The sequence below is a fragment of the Lissotriton helveticus genome, chromosome 6 (genome assembly GCF_964261635.1).
Source record: "Lissotriton helveticus chromosome 6, aLisHel1.1, whole genome shotgun sequence".
NCBI lineage: Eukaryota > Metazoa > Chordata > Amphibia > Caudata > Salamandridae > Lissotriton > Lissotriton helveticus.
Genome location: NC_136067.1, coordinates 709,063,792 through 709,086,220, shown reverse-complemented (window position 1 = coordinate 709,086,220; position 22,429 = coordinate 709,063,792). Strand labels below are relative to the sequence as shown.

At 47.7% G+C, this 22,429-nt stretch overlaps 1 protein-coding gene and 1 long non-coding RNA gene across 8 annotated transcripts in view; one reads left to right on the top strand and one right to left on the bottom strand.

Annotated features, from left to right (window-relative positions):
• Positions 1–22,429, top strand: part of LOC144762888 (uncharacterized) — a 438,864-nt gene that overhangs the window by 98,606 nt on the left and 317,829 nt on the right. The gene's annotated exons all lie outside the window — the stretch shown is intronic.
• The window catches only part of LOC144762887 (uncharacterized), a 258,891-nt gene that overhangs the window by 58,817 nt on the left and 177,645 nt on the right, over positions 1–22,429 (bottom strand). For 6 of the 7 annotated variants that reach the window (XR_013596158.1, XM_078648184.1, XM_078648182.1 and 3 more), the window contains one exon: positions 20,971–21,163. The exons of the other annotated variant lie outside the window; for it this stretch is intronic. Coding sequence is in view for 5 of the 6 variants with exons in the window: in XM_078648184.1 (XP_078504310.1) it covers positions 20,971–21,163 (193 nt within the window). In the remaining variant the exon portion in view is untranslated. The remainder of the gene's footprint in view (positions 1–20,970; positions 21,164–22,429) is intronic. 7 annotated transcript variants of the gene reach the window in all.

Here is a 22,429-nt window from a genome sequence, read left to right as displayed (position 1 = left end):
AATTGCCCATCAGTTACACCAGAATCCAGGCACCTGGACATGGTCCGGTTGGCTCTGGAGTATTTTATCTGCCTGGGGATGGAAAGTATTGTCATTTCTAGGTATTGCAGTAGCGATCATATTCAGTTGCTGCCTCTGTATACAATGTGGCCCTGCGATTTGCGGCATTTGTGCTACCTCTTGTATTCCCGTCCCAAGACAATTCGAGACGAGCAAATGATGCTATGTGAAATGATAGATGGTATCATGAACATTGATGTTTCCTGATGGAAACGTAGGGCACAAGGAGGGAATGTGGAAAAGTAAATTTTGCCATGTTATATGTGCCTACGTGTTCCCCATGTTATGCTATATGTGCATGATCGATATGCATGTATTCCCTTCTGATCTATTAAAGACGCAATTACAGTTGTGTCCATCTCTAGTATGTCAGTTTCCAGTCCTCGTGAATACAACGAATATTAGGCCTATGTAAAGCTACGTTGCCACATTTTACAGTGTGCACGTTAATTAATTGAATTGTCCCCGTTTCTAGGCCTCAAAAGGGCCCGGACTCAGATTCAGCTCCTGTTTCCTGAACCCTCTCCGAGGAGCGATACAGCCCCCACCTGTATCCCTGACCCTTAGCTTACTTCTTGCCTCGCAGTGCCCGGCTCGGCCTGGCTCTGCCTCCGAGTCTGCCAAGAGTATGTTATGTTTCTAGTTATCAGTCCAGCCCTCCTTCTCTGCATTCCTAAGCTACTGAATCGCATCAATAGTTTCCGTCATGGTCTGGTCTTTATGTCTCCATGTAAGAGAAATACTGTATTAATATTCATAGAATATTCCTCACACACGCAATACAAGTAGAATAATGCATGCACCAGTCTTAATGTCTGTTAGCCTTTGCCCTGATAACTTTTGGATTCTATCAACATGTACTCTAAACAACAGATACTAGATATGCCTGGGTACATGTCGCTCTGACCCTCCAGACTTTCGTCTCCTCTTCTAGTGCAGAAGTCATAGCCCCCAGTTCTCCCTGGTAACACGTCATTGCCAGTTTACGCGCACCACTAGGTTAGAGGTCCCAGCTGCTCAGGTAGCCCCCTCCATGTTTCCGCCCCATTTATGACATATTCTGTTACGTTTGCATCACATGTCTATGTATACGCCCTGTACACACCTCTTGTTACACCCACTTTATGCCTTATCTTTCGCGACTGCTACAAACTCCGCCTACTGCTACGCCTACTGTATTGACTGTAATGTATTTTGTTTAACTATATATATCGTGCACTGTTATTAATGTTTGCTAGCCATTCCCAGATCCTGCCCCGGCAGCTGCTGGGCCCCTGCCATCCCATTCCCATGCAGGCTGTCCTGTTCCTGTCCTTTATGCTTAATTAAAGCCTGTCAACTCTAGCTACCTCGTATCTTGACTCTTATTTATTGAACTACCCGTTTATTGATTATAGTCAAAAATAGAACCGGTAATTAATTATTTATTTACCACATCGGGATGATTTGTGCACCTAACAAATGGAATAAATAAAATAGATTGGCACAGGTGGTGATACAGCCCCAAATCTCTGTTGTGTGCTTGCCGAGTGAGCATGTTCAGGTGAGCCTGTCTGCAAGATAGGCAGACATGCTAATCATGTTGTTAATGATGCAGCTCCATTTGATGATGGTTCTGGCCGGCAAGGAAAGGCAATGGAGTTACATCAGGATGATTGTGATGTAATCATATTTCTTCAGGTGTTGGATCAGACGTGTTATGGCATGAAGGATGCCTTTAAGGGGTTAAATCTGGAAATCAATGAAGCAGAAAATGACCGCCATCCAGATGCAAGAGTGTGAGGGTTTGAACAGCAGTTCTGAATTCGTTCTCTAGAAGAAACTATTTGACTTTCTTTAGAAGAGAGAGCTGCTATGGGGCCATGTTTGGTTTTGTGGCAATGTTTCATCAGGGTGAAAATGATGTTCAGGATGAATCCAAGAGCTTTCAGTGAAAGTTTGTACTGTTTCTTGTGTGTTCTTCTTGGCAAATAACTGGGAATCTCTCTTTGATGCATTGAGCTTCATGCAGGCGCTTGACATTCAGGTCTGGATGATGTGCAAGAAGTATTAATAGCTTTGGACATATGAAGCACAGGATACTTTCAAGTCACTGGCATATTGGTGAATCTTGATGCTGTTATCTGTGAACAGGGCACCAAGCAACTCCATGTTATGGTGAAAGATGACAAGAAATAGTATGGAACCCTGGGGAACCCCAGCTGATAGAGATCGTTTGAGACCTGGAAGTGTCCATATAAACAAGCTGGTGTTGGTTGGAAAGGTATGAGGAGAACCAGTGAAGGTCATTGCCAGTAAATCCCATTCAAGACTCCACGGTGCATATGAGGGTGGAATGTTCAACTGAGCTGCAGGCAGCTGAGAACTCTTGCAGTATCAGGAGACAGAGTTCTCCTTCATTTGTGGGTAAGAGGGCATGTGCTATGATGTGTAAAGCAGCGGTCTCCATGCTGCAGCACAATCTATAGCCAGACTAGTAGTCGTGCAGGAGACGATCATCATTAGTCTGATTATGGAGTTGAACTACTTTTCAATGATCTTCACATTGAATCGGAAGTGAGTGATGACCTTTTGGTGGGCGAGGTTATCAGGGTCTAGTGTAGGTTTCTTTAAGGGTTGAAGGATCCGGCCTGTCTTGAGAGCTTCTGGGACGATGTCTTGAGTGAGGGAGGTATTGATAATGGTAAGTAGAGTACATCCGCAGAGAGAGCTTTGATGAAGGATGAAAGTAAGACATAATGGGCCAGATGTACAACGGGTTTTAGCATTTGCAAGCCCTCCAAATCCAATTCAGTAAATCAGGAAGCTTTAAAACCCTTGTCCTATGTACTAAAAGCACTTTGTGATTCAGAAAAAAGTTTTCAAATTGCTAAATGTGATTAGAAATTAATATCAATTTGGTATTTGGTAGGGACTTGTTATAGGCGCACCTTTCAAATACTGAATCGGTATGCTATGTATCAATGTTTTGAGACTAAATCAGATTGCAAAACATTGATATTCTACAAGCATCCCAAAGGAGGTGCTAACCCATTCACAAAAGCCAACAGGTCCCCTTAGAACCCATACACCTTTGTGAATATAAAAAGAGTTTGTTTAAGAGGAGGTGGTGGTTCAAAAGACCACTGCCTCCTCCTAAACAAACAAAACAAATAAACTTTTCTTTTCACATGCATCCTGCTTTCCTTTAAGGAAAACAGACTGCATTAAAAAAATAAATAGCTTTATTTTAGAGCAATCACATATAAGGTGCACTGCTGAACCCAGCAGGCCACCATCTCTGTGATGCCAGCAAATCATAGTGGGTTGTAATTCGCGAAGTGCCTCATTAATATTAATGAGGTAGGCCGAATAGTGACCCACTATGAGTTGGTATTTTGTAAAGTGACCTATTAGTACATAGGTCAGTTCACAAAATACCACACTGGTCACAGATTGCGACCAGTAGTCAGCACGTCAGGGTACTTTTTCATAAGAAGTGGCTTTGATGAATTTGAGTACGTCAGCAAGATCTGGGAGGGATAGGGTTTGAAGGATGACCATCGCAAGATTCTATGGGAGGAGTGTGTGTGAGAAATGAAACAGGCTTGGTGTTGTTGATGAGCTATTGGGGCTTCTGTACACTACAGGTAGAACAGGTATGCAAGTCTGATGTCTATGCGTAAAAGGTATAACAGTCAGGGAGCATATGGTGACTAGATCTGACCTCTGGAAAAGTAGCCAAGTCTAGAAATGTCTGTTTATGGGATTTGCGAAGGTGCCAAACCAGGGAGCCAACTGCCCGAGGAGGACTAACACTACTCAATATTCAATGGGTGGCCAGTCTATACAAACACTGGTGATTCATTCACATCACTCTAATGCATCAACACAAGTAACATTCAGTGAAAGCAAACAGGTAATACATTTAGGAATTAATTTAGGGAGAAGTGAGGATAAAGAGAACAACTAACACTGACATTGGGCCCGCCACAGAACGATTGAGTCACAAGCTATGACAGCTTTCTTTGATTTATTATCGCGTTGAAAAGGTGTGCATGAAGTAGTTTTGTTCTGGTATATTTCACACATTATATCAAAATATCAGTAGAAGCTCGTTTCATATGTAAAACCAGATGCGCGTGCGGCACCTTGAGAAGTTAATAAGGCCTTTAAAGCAATTTATGTCAATGGGACAGCCTTAATAATCAGTAGTTTATTTCTCATACTGGCAGCCTAAACATCTTGTCCTCATAATGCAAGAAATAAATATGCATAGTCAAATAATGTTTTATGTTGAAGACATGATCAGAGCAAAATGTTATTTGAATGTTTGTGGTTCATACACAGGCACAGCAAACACTGAAGAAAACAAAGAATGCAAATGTGTACGACCATTCCGTTTTGCGGGTAGCAATTTGCCCCTCAATACCTGCAAGCCTTAGTTCACCCTTACTTGCCCTCTCGTCCTCTTCGTTCCACTACTCAGGCAACATTTCGGTTTCCAGGACTAGACTATCACAGATGGGTGGATGATCTTTTGCTTGTTTGGGCCCTTCCTTGTGGAATTCTCTCCCCATGCCGCTCCCCAATGAAACTGTCTACGGGAACGTTTGCAAACGTTTAAAAACCTGGCTGTTCAACCAATAAATCTCTATTCTCCTTCTGTTCCTCTCAGGCTGGTGCCGGGAAACCCTTGCTTGGTAGCTGTGCGCCTTATAAAATTAATTAACATAACAACATAACAAAATGGAATGTCCTAATGTGTCTCAGACACATTTAGCAATTCCCAATGGGATCGCAAATGACCTGCCTCATCAATACTCATGAGGCAGGTCGGAATTTGTGACCCATTGGGAATGGGCTACAATTACAGAGATGGTTGCCTCCTGAAGACAGCGGGCCACCATGTTTGTGTTTGCTTTTTTAATAAAGCAACTTTTTGTTTTTTTAAATGCAGCCTATTTTCTTTAAAGGAACATGGGATGCATTTAAAATAAAAAAAGAAAAGTTTTCTTTTAAGTTTTTAAGGGCGAGCAGTGGTCCGTGGGACCACTGTCTGCTCTTAAAAAATATTTTCGCTGCCAAACACATAAGGAAAGAGGTCCTTTGGGGACCCTTTCTTGTTTGCGACTGGCTTACCACCAATTTGAAATTGGTTGTAACTGCGGGTCATATGTATCAAGCTAAATTGCGATCGTAAATGCTGAAATTCACAGAATTTCAGCGTTTGCAATCGCAATTTAGCAGTGTGCAAAGTATCACACAAAAACCCACTCGCAAAATAAGGAATAGCAACATTTGCAATTCCCTATTTTGCCAATGCATTTTAGGAATCGCAAATTGCGATTCCTTAAATGCAATGTAAGAAGAACAAAAAAGTGCGATTTGGCCTTAAGGAATCGTAAATGACCACCAACTTCAAGTTGGTAGTAATTTGCAGTTTTTGATTTTTTTAAAGTGCCTTATGTCGCACATATATGCCCTTAGGGCATGTATGTGCGGAAAATGTGTACACATGCATATTTCAGGGGTTCAACAGGGTGTCCTCTTGGCACCCTTGCAACCTTGAAATTGCATTCTCAATTTGATATTCTCTAATTGCTAATCGCAGATTGAGAATGTCTTCCCATTCATTCCTATGAGCCTCCTAGCCCATAGGAATGAATGGGAAGGTATTCTTCATTTGCGAATCTCAATTTGCGATTCGCAAATAAGGAATATGTAGGATTCGCAACATTTTTTGCAAACGCTACATACATTGCATTTTGCGATTCTATTTTTTCTATTTCAAAGTTCTTTATTCGACTGTCTAAAATGCAGTCATAAAAGCAAGTAAAAATACATATATATACAGTTCATTGTCAGAAAAGTGCAGCGAGAAGGATATAAACAGGTAATCACAAATAGACTAAATGATAACACGATCCAATGTAAGTATACTTATTAGAGACTTAATTATTAAGATAAAAACAGTTCAGCTGGGGGTCAGCCTTCCATACTTCGTCTAAATTTCAGGGCTGTTTTTTAAAAGTTACAAATAAAAAAAGTGCTATCATAGTGCAGCATTTGAAGGTATAGTAGAGCTGGCTTGATTTGCACAAAATTCAGTTTTTTAAGCAGAGGTTTTAAAAATATATTCCGTGGTCTCGAGTAAAAAGTGCACAAGAATAAAAAGTGAGCCAGGTCTTGCGGAGACTTGTTGTCGCAGCCGCAAGGTGGCAACACTTGACCTCTGTGAGCTCCACTCGGCACAGCTAACAATAGGTGATATAAACCAAAACGGAATCTGCTCAACAGGAAACGCTCATGTCTTGATATATGCCAGGATAGATATGGTTCAGAGCGTATACAAGTCTTGGTTAAAATATGACTCATTACACTGCCCTTCTTCAACTCGATTTCTTCCCTATCCAGTTGTCGGTTTAATAAAAAGGTATCCTTTACATAGTTAGCGTCTTTCTTGGATATGAGCTGAGGTGTTGAATAAAGGTCCAACCTGCCCAGATCTTTAAAGCAGTTTCTAATATATTTCAGCCAAGGTATCTTGAGTTGCCCTTCCCAGGTGAGGGCCTCAAGAAGGATATTATGGGTTAATGGTATTGAGTCATTCATCCAACAGTTCAACCAGCAGAGCAGAGGATTTACAGCAATTTTATCTTCTAAATGTGGTGTGCCGAGTTCCTCATGGACAGAAAAATTAGCAATACTTTTTGGTAAACACAGGACCTGTTTCAGGAAATTATTTTCAAGAACTGTAAGGGCATCCACTGGAGCAAAGCCCCAGAGTTCGCTTCCGTAACAGGCAACCGCAATGCTTTTTGCTTGGTATAACTTCATTATGGCGGACACCGGTGTGTTACCCATTTTGCGTGCAAAGTCCATTATTCCGGCATTGGTCCTTAACATTTCACCTTTCTTTTTGTGTATGGCGGGGCCCCATGATAATTTATGATCAAACAATACTCCAAGGTATGAAAAGGTTTTTGTAGATGGTATTTTTTCCCCGTTGACTGAGAAGGGGTAATGTTTTTTTGATCCTGAACCTACCATCATAGCAAATGATTTGGAATTGTTGATATTCAGGCCACGTAAGGTCATAAATTGAAGAAAGGAATCTAATAATTTTTGAAGTCCAAGTGCAGTTCTGGATAAAAGGACGGCGTCATCTGCGTAGAGCAGAACAGGCACGCCCTTTTTTCCAATGCGAGGATAGTCCGTATCAATTTTTAAAAGGTGTTCCTCGAGTCCATTTATATACAGATTAAAAAGAAAAGGTGCTAAAATACAGCCCTGCCTGACCCCCCGGTTGATTTTAAAGTCACTCGTTACTTTCAGATCTTTAGTGTAACGGACATTGGCACGTGTGTCATTATGGAGGTCAGCCAGAAAGTTGATCAAATTGTTTTCAACGCCCATATTCTGCAAGACTACCCAGAGTTTACTTCTATCGACACAATCAAAGGCCGAAGAAAGGTCCATGAAGGCCATATATAATGTTCCTTTCCTGGCTTGGGTGTATTTGCCACTGATTAGATACAAGTTCACGCATTGGGTAGTTGTAGAATGCCCTGGTCTGAATCCATACTGGGCAGGGGCCATTATGCTGTTTTGTTTGGCCCAAGCGTTCAGCCGGTTTAAGAGGATCGCTCCCACTACCTTTGCAACTGAGTTTATCAGGGAAATTGGTCTATAGCAAGCCGCTTTTGTTCTGTCGCCCTTTTTATATACAGGGACGATAGTGGATGCTCCCCAAGACTTGGGAGCCCCAATTTCGACCCCCGCGTTGATGACAGCTGTGAGGATAGGGGCCCAAAAGGGAATATTAGATTTAAATAAATCCGGTGGAAGACCGTCTGGGCCCGGGGCTTTGTTACTAGTAAGACCATGGATCCCTAGTTCAACTTCTTTGATGGTAAAGTGCAAAGGTGTGTTTTCAGGAAGTTTGAGAGTTAACATTGTCTGTGGGGCGTCACTCATAAAGATGGAACTGAAATGAGAGATCCATTCGTTCTCAGGTATGACGGTTCCAAGGCTGTCTGCATTCGGGTCATCAAAGAGTGGCTTGTTGATTATGCTCCAGAATTTCGAACTATTGCCCAGAATTGAAGGATCTAGCAGAGACTCCCAGATTTTAGTTTTTATAGTCTTTTTGCGAAATACAAGGGTGTTTTTATATTCTGCACGTAGGGCCTTAATAAGTGCAGAGTCTCTTGGCTTATTCTTGAGGGCAGCTTTTAGTTTCCGATTAACTAAGGAACAGGCATGATCAAACCAGCGTGGTTGTTGGGCGAATGTTCCCTTTACGGGTACAGAGAGCAATTGATCAATCTTTTTTGTCACCACTGTAAATGCAGATAGGATGGATTCCGGAGGAGTGGAGTTTGATCCACATAGGTTGAGTTCTGGATCACAGTGCTTTACAACGGACTCGTGCAATTTGTCGCTATTTATCAAGATCCATTTCAAGCGGCGGTTGTTATTAACCGGTTTTAACACTCCCGGGTCCTTGATATTTTTCCGAAGTGCAAAAGGACCACGTTGTAGCTCAAGATAGAGAGGATTGTGGTCACTGTAAATACTTTCGAGTATATCAAAGCTGAGAACCTGATTAACCACACCAGCTGAAAGAAGGATGTGATCTATAAAAGAACCTGACTCTGAGCCTTTATAAGTTGGATTTTTAAAGGTAAAGGAGTCGACCTTCAAAGATAATGCCATGGTCAGGTTCAGGGCGTCCATTAAAGTGTTCAATCTTGTTCCACGTTGGCAATGAGCAAAGTGAGGACCTGCTTTATTTCCACAACCCAAAGAGCCCAAAGATGTTATAAGAGGATTTCCACAGATGTGTGTGTTGTAATCGCCAACAATTATTTTATCCTGGGACAATTTTGTCTGGCTTTCACTTAGATGATTTTGAAGAGTGACGATGTTACATTCGCCCGGTGAAGAAACAGAATTATAAAAATTGACCAGGGTTATTCCTTTCTTCCCCTTTCTAAGGTCAAGGATCTGGATGTTTCTACTTTCCAGCTGCAGATAGTTTATCTCAGATTTAAAGGACAAACTAATAAATATTGCTAAACCCCCCCTTTGCCCTGCCACTGGGTGAGGGGGATGCATGAACAAAGAAACTTTGGAATCCCTCAATGAAAACATTACTGTCTATTAACCAGGTTTCCTGGAAACATAATATGGTGTAGTTTTTAACAAAGGATACCCACGACGGGTCATTAGTTTTAGAAGCCAGTCCTGCGATATTCCAAGTCAGTATTTTAATTGAGTTGGAGTCATTATGCTCTAGTGATAATGCAGGGGTTGATTTGATAGTAGCTAGAGATTGAGAGACTATATGGGTAGGAAGGTTGCATGCTTCAGGTAAAGAAGGGGTAGGGATGTGGTCTGGGGAAGAGCTAACTGAGTGAATAGAGCTCGTCATTGTGGCAGTATTGACTAAATTGACCTCAGGGAGGTTAGAGGTTATTAATGAATCGACCTTGGATACTACGGGGTTGTACACCATGTCAGAGCAGTAAACAAAGGGCAAGTCAGATGGCAGTCAATCAACCTCGTCCAGTTGGTCGTAGTTATAAAGTACATCATATCTATTTGACGTTGAGAGCCCGTAATTATTATATTGAGAGTTAGGATGATTATGGGCTCGATGATGAGTGGGCCCTGCTCTCTCAGATGTTACTGAGGGTTGATGATTATATGTTTTACTTCCCCAAGAGTAAGCATATGGGTATGGTTCAAAGCCCACTGGCATGCCTTGAGGGGGAACAGAAGGGGCCGACCAGGATTGAGGATATAGCTGCGTGTTATAGGGTCCTTCTGTAGTAGGGGATCTCTGTGTATAGTCATAATCTAGTGAATAGTCCCGCCCATGTGCGTGGACCCCGGAGCAATCAAAAATAATCTCTTACAGTGTCAAAAAATGCAGAAAATGCATAGACACTTAAGAGAGAATTTAAAGACAGATAATGCAGCCAAAAAGGCTACACTGTCCAGTACTTCAACTAGAAATTCCACCATAAAATCCACAAAACAGCAAAGCCTGTACAGATTTCCCTTGCTTAACAGCAAAATCCCTCAGGAATGATAGAGAGAAGAACCTGGACAGACAAGCCCCATAGGCTGCCATTATGTGGCTTAATTAGGATACTGTGCCTTTAAGGAACCTTCCAGAACCTTCTCTCAGTATCCCAGAATGCATAGCAGGTCCAACTTAGCCTCAGTTCTTTTTTCCGGCTCCTGCAAGCAGGACCCTGGAGCATTGAGCTCTCCCTTTTCAAGGGTTTTTGTTAGTGTTTTACACTAAATTCGTTTTTTGGTACTTTTAAAGTACTTTGGTGACTTTCTTTCTGTGTTTCTGCACTCTTTTTTGTCCATAATGCCTGCATTATTCGACAAATGCCCTGAGTGCTCAAGAAAGAAGGCCAGGTCAGACTCCCATGAGGTCTGTATTCTCTGCCTTCCCTCTTCCCACATTCCTGAGGAGTGTGTGATCTGCAGAAGCTTCTCTGGAAGGACCCTGAAGGAGAGGAAGAAGATCAGGCTTCAGGGACTTGAGGAGAGAAAGTTGAAGGCACGAGGTGGGTCAGGAGGGGCTCCTTCTGCCCATGCTGAGGCCTCTGGGGGGCTCCCCAGGGGCAGGAAGACCAGCCCTCGCCCAAGATCTCCGTCTGGGTCAGTTGCGCTGACCACGACGTCGAGGGGACGGTCAACGGCCAGTTCCAGGTCTCCCCAGGGCTCTGGGTCAGGAAACGTCGCCCGTCGACGTCGAGGAACGTGTTCCGGCCGCCGTCGAAGCCGGTGTCGATATCCTCGTCGTCGCTGTCGGCGTCGAGTGGTCGACATCGGAGGGCCCGGAGTCGGCGCTCGCCGTCGAGGCGACACCGCCGTTCGCCGTCGAGGACATCGTCGTCGAGGGGATCCTCATCGTCGAGGTCGCCGTCGAGACGGAAGGCGTCTCCGGCGCCGAAGAGGTCGACGTCGAAGCATTCCAAAACACCGACGTCGAGACGGTCAAGGAGATCGACGTCGAGAAGGTCAGAGAGGTCGACGTCGAGAAGGTCCAAAGGGTCGACGTCGAAGCGATCCAAGAAGTCGACGTCGAGGCCGGCGAAGAGGTCGAGGTCGCCGTCGAGGCACCATCGCCCGTCGTCGAGGTTTCGTGGCTCGTCGATCTGGTCAGGGTCGACGTCGAGACGGAGACACGGTTCGACGTCGAGAAGTGTGATTCGGTCGACGCCGAAGGACCGTTCGACGTCGAGGGGACATCGGTCGTCGTCTGGGCACCGGTCTTCAACGTCTGGAGGTCCTAAGGACAGGCCCAGGACTGTGGGGGGCTCCCCACGCTCCGGAAGAGATGATGGCTCGCCGGGAACGGCGCATTCCGGGGTGGATACTCCGATGAAGCCTTCTACACCTCCTTCGCGGCCTGCTGTGCCGAAGGGTCCGCCTCCGAAGGCCCCTACCCCACCTCCGAAGCCGGCTCCGCAGACCCCGCGTCCGGTTGCTCCTCCACCCCCGGTCCCACCGAGGGCGGTGTCGATGCCTAAGTTTCCGACGCCTCCGAAGAAGACTCCTAAGAAACCTAGGACTCCTGACCCTGGGAGGCCGAAGGAGCGTCCGAGGCCCAAGAGGTCGAGGTCTCGCTCGGGGAGACGGGACAGATCACGGAGTGGCCATGGATCTTCCTCACGATCCAGGCGTCATCACAAGAGACGTCGGTCCAGGTCACGTTCTCCATCTGGGACCCGTTCCTACTCGCCCACGCTGTCCGATTCGCCGGAGACTAGGGTGTCTCCGATAGACGATATAAGCACATTTCAGGAGGTTCTCCTGCGTGGAGCGGCGAAGTTGGGAATTGAGGTTGAAGCGCCTACGGCTTCTACCTCGGTGATATTTGAGACATTACACAAAAGGCACTTGTCTCGCCCCCTGTTACCTCTGGTGCCGGGGCTCCTTGAGCCCGCCGAACAGCTATTCCTGACGCCGGCAACGGTGAAGTCTGTACCTTCCATCATCCTAAAAAAGTACAGGGCTCCGGACTCAGACCCAGCCTTCTTGAGGAAGGACCCGGTACCGGATTCGGTCATCGTGACTGCTGCACGGAAGCTTCATGCCACCTCCCCTGCGTCCACGGTGCCGCCGGACAAAGAGAGCCGTTGGATCGATTCTGCTGGTCGTAAGGCGTGTGGGACATCCGCCTCGTCCATGAAGGCCGCCAGTGACTCGGCTTTGCTGGGACGTTACGACCGGTCCCTGTGGGACTCGATGGAGCAGTTCGCAGACCTTGTCCCTCGAGACCGCAAGGAGGACTTTGTGGAGATCGTCCAGGAGGGGATGCTGGTCTCTAATCAGGCCATCGGCGCCGCAGCGGACATATCATTGCTGTCCGCGCACGGATATTGCCACGGGATTCACCAGAGATGCCACGCTTGGCTCAGGTTGACGTCATTGAAACCGGAAGCACAGCAACGCGTGGCGAATCTCCCGTTTTCCGGAGATACCCTCTTCGGGAAACACGCGGATGATGAGATGGCCAGGATGAAGGCCGAAGCGGAGACCCTGACGGCAGTGGGCTTGGAGAAGCCCAAGGAAAAGAAACCCTTCCGACAGTACCAACGTCGGTTTGGGTCGCAGGGTCGTGGAAGGGGGCAGTCTGCTGGACAACATCAACAGCAGCAGCAGCAGCAGCAGTACAGGCGGCCCTTCCAGAAGCGACAGGGTGGTAGAGGTCGTCAACAGTCCTCTACCGCGACCAAGGGCCCGGCCGGGTCCCGTCCCTGAGCTGTTACTTCCCCCTCGTCCGTTACCCGCTCCGGTGGGGGGAAGCGTTCAATTTTTTCTGGCAGAGTGGAGAAAAATTACTCAGGACAAGTGGGTGCTGAATATTGTTTGCAATGGATACAGTCTACGTTTCACCAGCCCTCCTCCATCGATTCCTCCCGTCAGCTCGCAGTATCAACTGCGCGAGCTTCAGACGGAGGCGGACGTTCTGCTAAGGAAAAGGGCGATCGAAGACGTACCTCTGTCTCAAAGAGGAAGAGGTCTGTACTCTCGGTTCTTTCTTGTCCGCAAGAAGGACAGAAACGAGTTCAGGCCCATTCTGGATTTGCGGCAGGCAAACAAGTGGATTCGCAGAGAAAAGTTTCGCATGCTGTCGTTGCATCAGATCTACCCACAACTGCAACGAGGAGACTGGATGTGTGCCATAGATCTACAGGACGCATACTTCCACGTGCCCATTGCATGCAAACACAGGAAATTTCTGCGCTTTCAAGTCGGCACCAATCATTATCAATACACGGTGCTACCCTTCGGACTGAAGTCTGCACCCAGGACATTCTCAAAATGTATGGCAGTGGTAGCGGCACACCTGAGGAAGAACAAGGTGTTTGTCTACCCGTACCTGGACGATTGGTTGATCAAAGCCTCCTCCTTCTCGGAAGCTCAAGCACACTTCCAGAAGACGTGCGTTCTCTTGAACAAGCTGGGGTTGCACATCAACATGTCCAAGTCGGTCCCGATTCCGGTACAGTGCATCCAGTACTTGGGGGCCTCCATCAATACGCTGTCAGCAAGCGTGTCTCCTTCGGAAGAGCGACGTTTATCACTCGTTCGGAAGGCTCAGGCTCTCATGAAAACTCCGTCTACGACTGTGAGGACGGTGTCTTCTCTACTGGGATCGATGGCCTCTTGCATCTTTCTCACTCCTCACGCACGGCTACAGATGAGACCTCTGCAGGAGTGCTTGGAGGATCAGTGGGACCAGAGGAGAGGTTCTTGGGACGACAGGATACGGCTGTCTCTACATGCTCTTCAGTCTCTAAAGTGGTGGTGCTCGAAGGAGAATCTCCTCAGAGGCGTTCCCTTCCACAAGGACATTCCCACACAGACCATCGTGACGGATGCGTCTCTCCAAGGTTGGGGGGCGCATTCCGGAGACCTGCAAATTCAAGGGACGTGGTCCCCGACGGAGTCCACGTACCACATCAATTTCCTGGAACTGAGAGCTGTTCACTTGGCACTGAAGGCCTTTCATCCGTCCTTTCAGACCAACTCTCTGCTTGTTCAGACGGACAACACGACAACGATGTATTACCTCAACAAGCAGGGGGGCTCGAGATCGCGCACTCTGTCGCAGGAGGCGCAGGCGATCTGGCACTGGCTTCTGGCTCGAGGACTGTCGATAACGGCCACCCATCTGCCAGGTGTGCAGAATGTTCAGGCAGACGAACTGAGCAGAATCGTGCAGGAAAACCACGAATGGGTCATAAACGACGAAGTACTAGGAGAAGTCTTCGCAAGGTGGGGAACTCCAGACGTAGATCTGTTTGCCACCGCCGAAAACAGCAAATGCCGAGGCTTCGCCTCCAGGTACTACCAGCCAGGGACGCTGGGGAACGCGTTATGGATCAACTGGTCGAACAGCTTTCTGTACGCTTTTCCACCAATTCCCCTGATTCCGGCGGTTCTCATCAAGCTGTCTCAATCCAGGGCGAGAATGATTCTGATTGCCCCGGAATGGCCCAGACAGTGGTGGTTCACGGACCTGCTTCACCGATCTCTCCTTCCTCACATGAAGCTGCCGTGCAGGCCGGACCTTCTCACGAAGTTCGGGGGGCGGATGGTGCACCCCAACCTCTCGTCTTTGAGTTTGGCGGCATGGCTCCTGAAATAGTGCAATATGGCCATCTGAATCTCCCAGAGGATTGTATGGGCATCCTATGCTTACAAGTGGAAGAGGTTTTGCATCTGGTGCAAGTCTAAGAACTATGACCCTACGTCATGCAAGGAAGATGTCATCCTTCCATATCTGCTTCATCTGGCGCAGTCGGGCCTTAATGTCCATTCCATTAAGGTTCATCTGGCTGCTTTGACTGCCTACAGGAAAGGCCCTTCACAGACTTCCTTTTTCCAGATCCCTGTGATCAAAGATTTTTTGGAAGGCTTGAAGAAAGTGTTCCCTCCTGTCAGGCTTCCTTCGCCTTCGTGGGACTTGAATGTGGTGCTGTCCAGATTGATGAAGGAGCCTTTTGAACCCATTCATAAGGCTTCGTTGCAGCACCTGTCCTGGAAGGCGGCGTTCCTCGTGGCCATTACATCGGCCCGCAGGGTGAGTGAGATTCAGGCATTGTGTTGTCAAGAACCTTATACTGTATTTCATAATGCTAAAGTTGTTATGCGTACTCACCCTAAGTTTCTTCCCAAGGTTGTTTCTGATTTTCATATCAATCAGACTATCACTTTGCCTACGTTCTTTCAGAATCCTTCGTCTCCGGCGGAACGGTCTTTACATTCCCTGGATGTGCGGAGGGTGCTGAAGTTTTATCTTGATAAGACTAAAGATATTCGTAGGTCAGACCAATTGTTCATCAATTATGGCTCAGTCAGGACGGGTCTTGCTACCTCTAAACAGTCCATCTCTAGGTGGATTGTGTCCTGCATTCAGTTGTGTTACTGCAAAGCTAATAAGACCTTAGGGGGCAAACCTAAGGCTCATTCCACCAGGGGCAAGGCTGCTACGACAGCTATGCTCCGTAATGTTCCCATTGCAGAGATCTGCAAGGCGGCCACTTGGAAGTCGGTCCATACCTTTGCTAAGCATTACTGCCTGGACACTGATGCCAGGGCAGACGCTCAGGTTGGGCAGGCTTCGCTGCGGAATCTGTTCGCACAGTAGTGGCGTTATTTTATTCTCCACCGCCGCTTGGTGTGGGGATGGGCTTGCCATTCTATTCACTAGATTATGACTATACACAGAGATCCCCTACTACAGAAGGAGTAGTTTCTGTCCTGTAACTCCAGTTCTGTAGTAGGGGTATCTCTGTTATAGTCATAAGCGCCCTCCCGCCTCCCCGGTGGAGTGTTGTTCATGATCATAATGCTACAGGTCTGGCGTTTTCTGCGCCTTCAAAAAGAACTGAGGCTAAGTTGGACCTGCTATGCATTCTGGGATACTGAGAGAAGGTTCTGGAAGGTTCCTTAAAGGCACAGTATCCTAATTAAGCCACATAATGGCAGCCTATGGGGCTTGTCTGTCCAGGTTCTTCTCTCTATCATTCCTGAGGGATTTTGCTGTTAAGCAAGGGAAATCTGTACAGGCTTTGCTGTTTGGTGGATTTTATGGTGGAATTTCTAGTTGAAGTACTGGACAGTGTAGCCTTTTTGGCTGCATTATCTGTCTTTAAATTCTCTCTTAAGTGTCTATGCATTTTCTGCATTTTTTGACACTGTAAGAGATTATTTTTGATTGCTCCGGGGTCCACGCACATGGGCGGGACTATTCACTAGATTATGACTATAACAGAGATACCCCTACTACAGAACTGGAGTTACAGGACAGAAACTACTCCTTCTTGAACATGGTGATATTTATATTTATTCCTTTGGCTGTTGGATCGAACAGGATAAAAGTAACTAAGACCCATTGTACGAATCAGACTGTTTGTCGAAGGGCTCCTCCAGTCTGTAATAAATTTCGCCACTCCTACGTATTTAAAGGTGACCACAATGCAGTCGCCCTCTGTGGATTTAAAACGTGTGCCCACCCACTCTACTCTCTTAACATGCAAGATGGTTCCTATTATATGGGAGGGAAGAGGCCTGTTTTTAGTTAGCCATTGCATCACTTTGTTCTTTAATTCCTCGTGTGTTTCCTCCCTATTTTCATCTGCTTTAGGTACCCCAATCATAACTATTGTGTAAGGGTTAGACTGTGGTGGTAAATTTATATGTAATGGTATTCGTATTGTGGAGAGTCTAGGTTGCTGTGCGCCTGTTACTTTAGTTGAGATGTTAACATTTGGTGGGGCTGCGTATTTTATACTCTCCGCAACGCCTATCTTTATATTAGAAGGATAACCCTCTGTTGCCCACTCACTGTCATCATCATCCTCACATACCTGGATGATTTGCGTGTTATCTGTAGATGTAACTGTAAGCTTATCCGTAGGATGAGCGTTTTGTGGGTTTAATGCTAAATCAATAGTGGGGGGATTCTGATGCTGTGACTCTTTCTTTTTATCTGTGTCCCTTGATGGATCACTTGACTTGTTTGCGGTTTTTGGATTTTTAACGTTGAGGGTTGTAGAGGCTGGAACAAAAGTAGGGAGTGTATTGGGTAATTTGAGGAGTTTAAGAATACTAGATGATATATCATTTTGAGCCCTCTCGAACTTGCTCAATGCCTTTTCGATATGAGCGATCTGATGGCTAATAGGTTGTAAGAGTGATTTAATCAGAGTTTCAATCTCACTCATGGACGGTATGTTCGTAGTGCGATTCTTATCTACGTGGCCTGTTTCCTCGTTGACCAGAGAACTCCCTTTGTTGTTTTTGTCATTTCCGTGTGTATCGTAATCCTGTAAAGATATTAGGGAGGGCCCTCCACGTGTTGGTTCAGTGGGTTTCCCCAAAGTTGTTTGCTGCCGCATGTCTTTAATAGAGCGTTTGGGTTTACCTAATAGGAGATGGGTTTTCCTCATAGGGTGTTTTATTTTTCGTTTTCTCCTAGTGCCCTTGTGAGTATTGGTTTGTTTAGCGATTTGAGAGACTGTTGGATCAGTAGCCAATGGTTGTCTCTCCACTAAGTGGGCAACCAAAGCTGGAGAAGTAGCATTATCGTGATTTATATTGCTTACATGATTAGTTAGGATCAAAAGGCTATTGTCCAGATTGATTGTTGGGTCGTTAAACAAAGATTTAGATGTATTATCTTTAACGTGTGATCTTGGTAACTCCGAGAATGATTGCATCAATAAAGACTCCTGTGATGAAGCAGTGTCATCCATATTTTGGGTGTTGTTAGTAGTGTGCGAGGACAAGTTTGGAAAGCATAAGTCTGGTGTCAAAGAGAGTCGCCTCTCCGAATCCTGGATGGCATCCGCCATGACATTAATAGTTTTTTGCAACATTATGTCTATTGCAGTTATGGTTGGCAAAGGTGTACTCACACTTTTCAATCTGCTGGTAGATCTTGTTGCCATCGGTGTTTTCAATGTTTTGCTCATCCTTATGCAGTTTTTAATGCCCCACACTCCGTCTGTTTCTTATGATGGCTTTAGCATGCTAATCCTGCCGGACAATATTGGGGAGGTGGCCCGACCCGGCCGCTTCAGGCCCCTGAGGGCCACAGAGGGCCCGCCCTTTGCACGGGCTTAGCCCCGGGCTGCGTCCCGCGCGCGTCCCGCGATACGCGACACTGGTCTCGCTGATATGTACTAGGGTGAAGAGGGGGCGGGCACTGGGAGGGGGCGCGGCTCACCCGGGAAGAGGACACAGCTGTGGTTGTTGTGGGCTGGTCCTCGCAGTCCCGGGGCCGCGCCTCTCGCCTCCTCTGCGGCCTCGCCTCTGACACTCCTCACGGTGGCAATAAGGGCTGGAACAGTTACAAGCTACTCCTGTAGCGCGGTTCGAGTTTTGGCAAAGGAACTCCTCACATGAGCGGCACCCGCGGAGCGGGGGCCGCGAGGAGTGAAGAGCGCTCAGAAGGGGGCGGGCACTGGGAGGGGGCGCGGCTCACCCGGGAAGAGGACACAGCTGTGGTTGTTGTGGGCTGGTCCTCGCAGTCCCGGGGCCGCGCCTCTCGCCTCCTCTGCGGCCTCGCCTCTGACACTCCTCACGGTGGCAATAAGGGCTGGAACAGTTACAAGCTACTCCTGTAGCGCGGTTCGAGTTTTGGCAAAGGAACTCCTCACACGAGCGGCACCCGTGGAGCGGGGGCCGCGAGGAGTGAAGAGCGCTCAGAAGGGGGCGGGCACTGGGAGGGGGGCGCGGCTCACCCGGGAAGAGGACACAGCTGTGGTTGTTGTGGGCTGGTCCTCGCAGTCCCGGGGCCGCGCCTCTCCCCTCCTCTGCGGCCCCGCCTCTGACACTCCTCACGGTGGCAATAAGGGCTGGAACAGTTACAAGCTACTCCTGTAGCGCGGTTCGAGTTTTGGCAAAGGAACTCCTCACACTAGCGGCTCCCGCGGAGCGGGGGCCGCGAGGAGTGAAGAGCGCTCAGAAGGGGGCGGGCACTGGGAGGGGGCGCGGCTCACCCGGGAAAAGGACACAGCTGTGGTTGTTGTGGGCTGGTCGCTGGTCCTCGCAGTCCCAGGGCCGCGCCTCTCGCCTCCTCTGCGGCCTCGCCTCTGACACTCCTCACGGTGGCAATAAGGGCTGGAACAGTTACAAGCTACTCCTGTAGCGCGGTTCGAGTTTTGGCAAAGGAACTCCTCACATGAGCGGCACCCGCGGAGCGGGGGCCGCGAGGAGTGAAGAGCGCTCAGAAGGGGGCGGGCACTGGGAGGGGGCGCGGCTCACCCGGGAAGAGGACACAGCTGTGGTTGTTGTGGGCTGGTCGCTGGTCCTCGCAGTCCCAGGGCCGCGCCTCTCGCCTCCTCTGCGGCCTCGCCTCTGACACTCCTCACGGTGGCAATAAGGGCTGGAACAGTTACAAGCTACTCCTGTAGCGCGGTTCGAGTTTTGGCAAAGGAACTCCTCACACTAGCGGCACCCGCGGAGCGGGGGCCGCGAGGAGTGAAGAGCGCTCAGAAGGGGGCGGGCACTGGGAGGGGGCGCGGCTCACCCGGGAAAAGGACACAGCTGTGGTTGTTGTGGGCTGGTCGCTGGTCCTCGCAGTCCCAGGGCCGCGCCTCTCGCCTCCTCTGCGGCCTCGCCTCTGACACTCCTCACGGTGGCAATAAGGGCTGGAACAGTTACAAGCTACTCCTGTAGCGCGGTTCGAGTTTTGGCAAAGGAACTCCTCACATGAGCGGCACCCGCGGAGCGGGGGCCGCGAGGAGTGAAGAGCGCTCAGAAGGGGGCGGGCACTGGGAGGGGGCGCGGCTCACCCGGGAAAAGGACACAGCTGTGGTTGTTGTGGGCTGGTCGCTGGTCCTCGCAGTCCCAGGGCCGCGCCTCTCGCCTCCTCTGCGGCCTCGCCTCTGACACTCCTCACGGTGGCAATAAGGGCTGGAACAGTTACAAGCTACTCCTGTAGCGCGGTTCGAGTTTTGGCAAAGGAACTCCTCACACTAGCGGCACCCGCGGAGCGGGGGCCGCGAGGAGTGAAGAGCGCTCAGAAGGGGGCGGGCACTGGGAGGGGGCGCAGCTCACCCGGGAAAAGGACACAGCTGTGGTTGTTGTGGGCTGGTCCTCGCAGTCCCGGGGCCGCGCCTCTCGCCTCCTCTGCGGCCTCGCCTCTGACACTCCTCACGGTGGCAATAAGGGCTGGAACAGTTACAAGCTACTCCTGTAGCGCGGTTCGAGTTTTGGCAAAGGAACTCCTCACACGAGCGGCCCCCGCAGAGCGGGGGCCGCGAGGAGTGAAGAGCGCTCAGAAGGGGGCGGGCACTGGGAGGGGGCGCGGCTCACCCGGGAAGAGGACACAGCTGTGGTTGTTGTGGGCTGGTCCTCGCAGTCCCGGGGCCGCGCCTCTCGCCTCCTCTGCGGCCTCGCCTCTGACACTCCTCACGGTGGCAATAAGGGCTGGAACAGTTACAAGCTACTCCTGTAGCGCGGTTCGAGTTTTGGCAAAGGAACTCCTCACACGAGCGGCATTTTGCGATTCTCTAATTGCGATTCACAAGAAATCGCAATTAGGGATTCGCAAAATTCGTTTTTGATACATACGGCCCTGCGATTGCAAAACAATTGTACATCTCATTGCGACTCACTATTGGGAAGGGACGCCCTTGGCACACCCCTTCCTAATAGTGACTTGCAAACCCTATTTTGCGAGTCGGTATTAGGTTACTGACTAGCAAAATAGGGTTTGTACATGCTACAACCCTTTTTAGTGTTCGCAAACTTGTTGATTTTTCATTCTACTAAAAAAGGCCATACATCTAGCCCTTAATGTGCAAGATTGACTCGATTTGCGGCTTTCGATCAATTGATTATAAACAATTCAGAATAATAACTCAATCATACTACCTGTGGTTCTTCCAGATGAATACAGAGCCAGTGCTGCCTGCACAGCTACAAAAGCAAAGGGGACATGGAAAACTTCAAACATGACTTCAGCCATCTGCGACTTGCTCATTCGATCCATGGCTGCCTCAGTCAGCATGATTGGATGTTCTTCCGGATTAACACGCAGCTGGTCATAGAATGTGTAGTGCCAAATCTGCAGAACATACACACTTTATTATAGTCTTCGTACCTTTGATGATCACAAGATACAAATGAAGCACTATGGTTTGGAGCTAGAGCTCTATCAATTCCTAAATATAATAGACATTGGAGACACGAGAGGTCAGTACGCATGTCTTTTAAGCCATGTAATTGGTACATTTTAAGGCGAATAGCATGGCATGTAGAGGTTATCCGACAGTTAGCATGCATCATTTCCACTAGTCACTGGAATCTTATATTAAGATAGTCCTTGTCTGCGCATCTGAATGTCCAAGTGCGAACGCCTCAATATTTCTGAGCCGATCAAATAGTTACACAACTGAAAGTTTGTCAAAGCTTCGCTGTTAGGATTATTGCTACAGAACAATTATGTGAACAGCACACACATTTCAGATTACTACTAGAGTGCCAGCACGTTGAATGATGTATATAAAGTACAAGGGAACCCAATTTGAATTGGTCAGGGACCTTGGGAGCTAACTTATTATAAGAGACAGTGGTCCCTGAGTTAGTAAAGAATACAATTGAAATCAATACAGCCCCAATTGGTACTATATTTTAGCCGTTATCCAGCCTGATAAGGGCAGTTTATTATGCAAATAAATGAAATAAAACAAAAGTGAATTAATTACAGTGGGACACAAACCTGTATCCATGAACTCACATAGCAAACAAACACGGTGAAAGGCTCAGGCAGCTTGTAGTTTGTGATCCCTACATTCACTGTACTCCTGTATAAGTGAGCAAGTGTATTGGATACTAGAACTCGCTTAATCGACATTGTACTCTCCCTCAATAAAACCAAGCAAGTGAAGCCTTTTGAGAAGCAGTTATTTGTTCCAAACTGCTTCACTTGCTTGGTTTTAAGGAGGGAGAGTACAATGTCGATTAAAGTTTACTTTCATTGTTTCTCTATCCTGTTTTAATCTACACCACTTTTTTCTTTCGTACTGCACCAATTCCCATCTAGATCAGAGCTCTGTGGTTGTCACAGTGATTGAGAGCTTGACCCCGACGAGTCTGTGGCCTGGTATGGTCTTAATGATCAAAAGACACACCAGCCAGTTCTGGATGACCAAATGATAACAATTTGATCTACACATTATGTTGATGGAAATCCTTTCTCTCTGGATGGGTCCATTCAAGCAATCACAGTGGATCATAGATCTGTGAGGTTATATTTCTATTTCTATTTTAGGCACTAAGCGAGTTCTAGTATCCAATACACTTGCTCACTTATACAGGAGTGCAGTGAATG